Genomic DNA, 5,215 nt, shown 5'->3' on the forward strand with positions numbered 1-5,215 from the left:
ATAAAATCTATGGAGAGGATGAATGGTTTGTTCCCAGTGCACTGTGGTCACATCAGGTACATTCAGTCCTGTGCATCTCCTGTGGCCCAGGGACCACAGGCGGTCCTCCCTACAGGAGCCCTCCTGTGCCACCCACACACTGAGGCCCTGCTGGCTGGGACTGGGCCAAGGCTGGGGGAGGTGAGGCGAGGATGTGAGTCCCAGGCGTGCAAGGTCAGCAGGGCCTGTTCTCATGCTCCCCGGCTGAGGAATGATTCTCCATCTGCCCGGGCCAGCTGAGGGTGCTGGGACATGAGGAGACGCAGCAGGAGAGAGGGAGGTGCGGGGAGGAGCTCAGGGAAGCCCACAGTAACCAGGGAGAGAAACAGAAAAACAGGCACGCAGTGTTATTGTTACAGAACCATTAAATACAACTTATAAACAAGCCAGGATGGCGTTGGGGGGAGATGGAGGGGGGTCACAGAGGCCAGAGAGGGTCAGGGCCGCGCAGTCCGGGCTCGGTCCTGGAGGGGGCTCAGGCTGCCGTCACCGGAGGGGCTGGGCTGGCGGAGGCCTGGCTGCTTGTGGAGGCCTCGCAGCTTCACCAGCAGCTCCTGGACGAAGTCCTGAGGACAAGGCGAGGGTGCTGAGAACACGGGAGGGCTGGGGGCACGCCCTGCCCTGCCCAGCCCTTCTGACCTGGGCCCCTCTATTTCCTGCTTCCCGGTCAGTGAGAGGGGAAAGGAGGTGGAGTTAAGGAGGGGTAGAGGCTACAGATGGAGAAGAACATGGGGGGGTGGGGGGGAACAGGGAGAGAGAGATGGAGAGAGACAGAGACCCGTAGACAGAAACCAAGACATAGATGCAGAGACAGAGAGAGATGCAGAGATAGAGAGAAATGAAGGGATAGGGAGAAACGAAGGGACAGAGCCACAGAGAGACATGCAGATATTTCTCGAGCCAAGAGATTATCAGGAGCGTCCCCAGGGACAGAGGCCTGAGCTGGCTCCAGGGCAGACAGACACACAATGACGTTTGTCGCTCAGGCAGCCCAGAGCTGGTTAGAGGAACATGAATATTTTTCCCTTTTAAAGCAGGGAAGGAAGTGGGAGGGGCTAGGCCGCTCAGGGCCTGGAAGGATAGGGGGGCCCCTGAGAAGTGGGGAAGGGAGCCCCAGGGCGGTGGAGGCAGTAACAAGGGAGAGAGGCGGAGGGAGGTGAGCGGGCAGACAGAGCGCAGCAGTGGCAGAAGTAGGAGACAGATGGGGCAGCATGTCAGCAGGGAGGCAATAATGGAGCCCTGGGGGCAGATGGGAAGAGAGGGGACAGGAGTGAGGAAGACAAAAGACGCCACTGGAGATGAGAAAACGGCCATGGGAGAGGCAGGGCTCCCAGAGTTCCCTCTGCTGGTCCTAGGCACAGCCAGCTTCTTCCCTCCTCCCCGGAGACCGCCCCCCAGCCCCCAGTCAAGGTGCAGGGGGCACAACAGGGCCTGGAATGGGGGATGGAAAACTCACCTCTGTGGGGTTTGTGCACGACTTTAGGAGTCCCTAAACAACCCCCCACAAAAAAAAAAGAAAAGAAAATAGTAAATGACTAAAACATATGCCCCGCCAGCCCCTTCCATTTCCCAACAAAACCCTAAGGCAGCAAGACAAATGGTAGTCAGACTCCAGGTGGACTGGCCCTTGTGGCTTCAGGGGAGGAACAAGGCCCCGGCATCTTATAGAGCAACTGGGGGCAGAGCTGGGTCAAGAAACTCAGCACCAAGACCAGCGCTAGATCCAGAGAGGGCCCGAAGGGCACACAGCATTTCCTGCCTCTAGGAGAGCACAGGCCAGAAGAGCAAGCACGCTGCGTCCAGGCTGCCTGGCTCTGACTCCCAGATATGCGCCTTCTGAGCTATGGGACCCTGGGCAAGTGATGAGATCTCGCTGGGCCTCATCTGCCTCAAGTGGAAAGCAGAGATAATAATAATGATAATAGTGAGACGGAGATAATAAACCCTTCAGAGGGTTTTGTGAAGATTAAACGAGTTACTAAGCGTAAAGCAATTGAAACAGCGCCTCTATTGATATGATTTGTAGGGAGGTGCAGCGTAGGGGGCTGGGGGCGGCTTTCCCCTCCAGCTACCTGGATTTTCCGGCTTCTCTCCTCTTCACTCTCTAATTCCAACAATTCATCGATGTTGACCTCATCGGGCATGTCTGCCTCCTAAAAGGCGGAGAGGGAGGGGCGTCAGGGTCCCTTTCCCCTCCCTCCCCCGCCTTTGTCCAGGTCCCTGGAGGAGCCCCAAAGGCCCCGGGGCCCAGCTGGCGGGTTCTGGAGCAATAATGTGGCAGTCAGGGACAGCACCGCCAAGGCGGGACATCTGGGTGTTGGGGGGAGGGGTGACAGATGGGTCGACAGAGGCCCGGGAGCCTGTACCATCTCGGAGGCTGGCCCCTGGGCCTCGGGAGTCTTGGGCCTGGCACGGGTCTCTTGCCTTGGCCCTTACTCCCACAGCGGGAAACAGGCCTGGTGGAGTCTTGGAATGTCAGATTCCGGGATTCAGAAGAGGGGTTGGCTTTGCCCTTTCAAGGAAAAGTTTAAGCGCTAGGTGCAGGGGAGGGAAGCTGGCAGGCTAGAGCCTGCTGGGGGTGGCCCCTTGCCCCAGGGCACCCAAGCGGGGAGGGCTTGGGTCAGGAAGCCCCCCAAGGTGGGTGGGAGAGATAAGCCACAAGCCCAACTTTGAGCAGCCAAGAGGGGGACCCTTGGATGGCCTCTTGGGGCAAAGGGCAAATGCAGGCTGGCTCAGTAACCCTGTGGGGGGCAGAACCCAGCTGTCTGAGCAAAGAGATCCCAGGGGCTACAGAGTCTTGCCTCCCCTACGCAAAGTTTTGCTGACTCCACTGTGGGCTTCAGGCCTGGGTGGTCAGGGGATTGTGTGTGGCACGGAGTGTCTGTAAGTGTGTTACCTGCCTGTGTGAGTCTCTGTGTGTGAGCCAGAGCCTGATGCCAAGGTGCCAGGGCCGGCACGAGGGTGCAGAGGTGTGTGACATCGTGCACGGCCTGTGCAGGGGCCTGTGGTCCTACGGGTGGGCAGTGGGCGACTCTGGCTTTGCTGTATTGGTCTCACCGTCATGCGTCACTGTAGCATATGCTGATCAGTAATTGACCACAGCTTGTGTCCCTGAGAGTCTGGCTAGCTGGAGTGCCCACTGTCGGAGGACGACCTCAGAGGATGCCACCTACCACTAGCAACTGTCCACCTGTGTGAGCCCACATGTGTCTGAGAACAGAGGGCCCTCGTGTCACTGCGAGGGGCCGTGGCTTCTCCCACCTTCGCACTGTGCTGCAGAGCATCTGTCGTCTTGTGTGTCTGTGTACCTGTGACCGTGCTCCACAGCACGTGTGTGCTGTACAAAATGTGACTTCAGGCAGAGACCCGAGTGAGATGTCGTGTCTGTCTGTACCCCATGAGACAGCATAGGAGGCCATAGCTTGTGCCCTGTGTGTCCACCGGCAGCTGCAGTTTCTGCCATTGTATGTCTGGAGGTGCCCATAGCTTACGTGGTTTTCTGTCTGGGTGTAGCTATAATTTCTGTTATTTTATGCCTGCACGTGGCTGCAGCATCTATCATTGCGTTTGCACGTGATTATCGTTTTTTGCCTTTAGGAGATAATGGATGGTCATTACTTGAATCACTAGGTGTCCGGGGGTAGCTGTTGTAACTTGTACCGTCTGCGAGCCGCTACAGCCTGTGCTGTGTGTATCTATGAACAGCTGTAACTGGAGTCCTTTTGTGTGGGTGTAGTTGTGTTGTGTCTGCATATGGCTGTGGCCTGTGCTGTTGTGACTGTGAGAGCCTGCAGCTGTAGCATAGGTTGATCTGTAAGCGACCCCAGCCTGTGTCCTTGAGAGTCTGTGCATGGCTGTTGCTTCTGTCACTGTGTCTGTGAGTGGCCATAGCTCGTCACTGTGCACGTCTGTGAATGCTGATGCTTCCTTTGCTGTGCAGCTCCGTGTGGTTGTATCTCCCCTGCCACCATGTATATGTTTGGCTTTAAGACATCCCCCTCACCCCACCCTTTCTCCAGATATGGCCACTCCAGTTCCCCAAGTTTGCCTCCTCACCTCCCATACGCTAAACCCCTGGTGCTCCCCTGGTGTTTGGACCCAAGTGTCTGTCTGTGTGCACAAGCAGAGTGCCATGGAGGGTGGACGGCGAGGCCCATGAGTCCAGGAGCGTGCGTCCTAACGTGCGAACGAGGCTGCACCAGCGCGCACCAGCGAGCACAAGCAACCAGAGGCCCTCAAGGCGTAGGGAGTCCGGGCTCAGGGTCTATCGGTCCGGGACTCCCCCTGCAACCCCACCTCTCCCCGTCTCACCCTGCCGCAATAGAGCTCCTCCAAGCGCCCGTCGATCCACTTCTCCACGTCCAGCCGCCGCTGCAGCTCCCGCCGGTCATACTTGACGGTGACACGCGCGTGTCGCTTCTGCAGCCCCCCGGGGCTGCCTCCCGGTCCCCGGGCCCGCGATGAAGCCTGCAGCTTGCTCAGCACCCGCTTGCCCAGCCGCTGAGCTGCCATCGCGGTCCTGGCCCCGGCCCCGGCTCCGCGCTGTGAGCTTTCGCCTGGCGGCCAGGGGACCTCTTACGGGCCGGGGCGGGGCCGACCGGGGGCGGGGGCTCGGACTCGCAGGGGGCCGGCCCCGCCCCGGCTGCCCCGGGCCTCAGTTTCCCTGCCTGCAAAGCGAGGACTGACCGCTGCGCCGGCGTGAAGCCCGCGGCCGTGCCTGGCTCAGGTATGGGCGGGATCCGGGAGTCCCCGGCCCGATCGGGCGACAGGGGCTCCCGGGGCCTGGATCCGGGGGGGCGGGTCCGGGATGGGCTCTAGGGAACCCGGCCTGTCTGCGCCCTCTGGCGGTTGCCAGGGACAGTGCACGAGCCCCTGTGCTACCTACTCTCTTTGCAAGGGAAGGTCAAGCCATAGTACCTAACGGTGCATCATTTGTTCCTTCTTTCATTTATTCACTCATCCATGCATTCATTCGTTCATATTCACTCACTCTACTCAACAAATATTCATTTGACATCATGACATCTGGGCTGTAACCGCCCCCCCCATATCAGACTCCTCATGCCAGATAGCATCCAGGGGTTCTCTGTGCCTCTGGTTATCACCAGGCTCCCCGTCCTGAACTTCCCTAGGCACTGGAGATAGAGCAGTGAACCAAACAGACAAGCCCAGTCCT

At 59.0% G+C, this 5,215-nt stretch overlaps 1 protein-coding gene across 1 annotated transcript; it reads right to left on the bottom strand.

Moving 5' to 3' along the window:
• Positions 1 to 357: 357 nt before the first annotated feature.
• On the bottom strand, positions 358 to 4,807 carry PPP1R14A (protein phosphatase 1 regulatory inhibitor subunit 14A). Its single transcript, XM_027079404.1, has 4 exons — positions 4,351 to 4,807; positions 2,112 to 2,192; positions 1,496 to 1,528; positions 358 to 605 (listed from the first exon to the last, which is right to left on the bottom strand). Exons 1-4 carry the CDS (start codon positions 4,549 to 4,551, stop codon positions 477 to 479), a joined length of 444 nt encoding a protein of 147 aa, XP_026935205.1. The 5' UTR covers positions 4,552 to 4,807; the 3' UTR covers positions 358 to 476.
• Positions 4,808 to 5,215: the final 408 nt, after the last annotated feature.

Source organism: Aethalodelphis obliquidens, unplaced genomic scaffold, assembly GCF_003676395.1.
Source record: "Aethalodelphis obliquidens isolate GAN/ISIS:26980383/991018 unplaced genomic scaffold, ASM367639v1 scaffold43, whole genome shotgun sequence".
Lineage (NCBI taxonomy): Eukaryota > Metazoa > Chordata > Mammalia > Artiodactyla > Delphinidae > Aethalodelphis > Aethalodelphis obliquidens.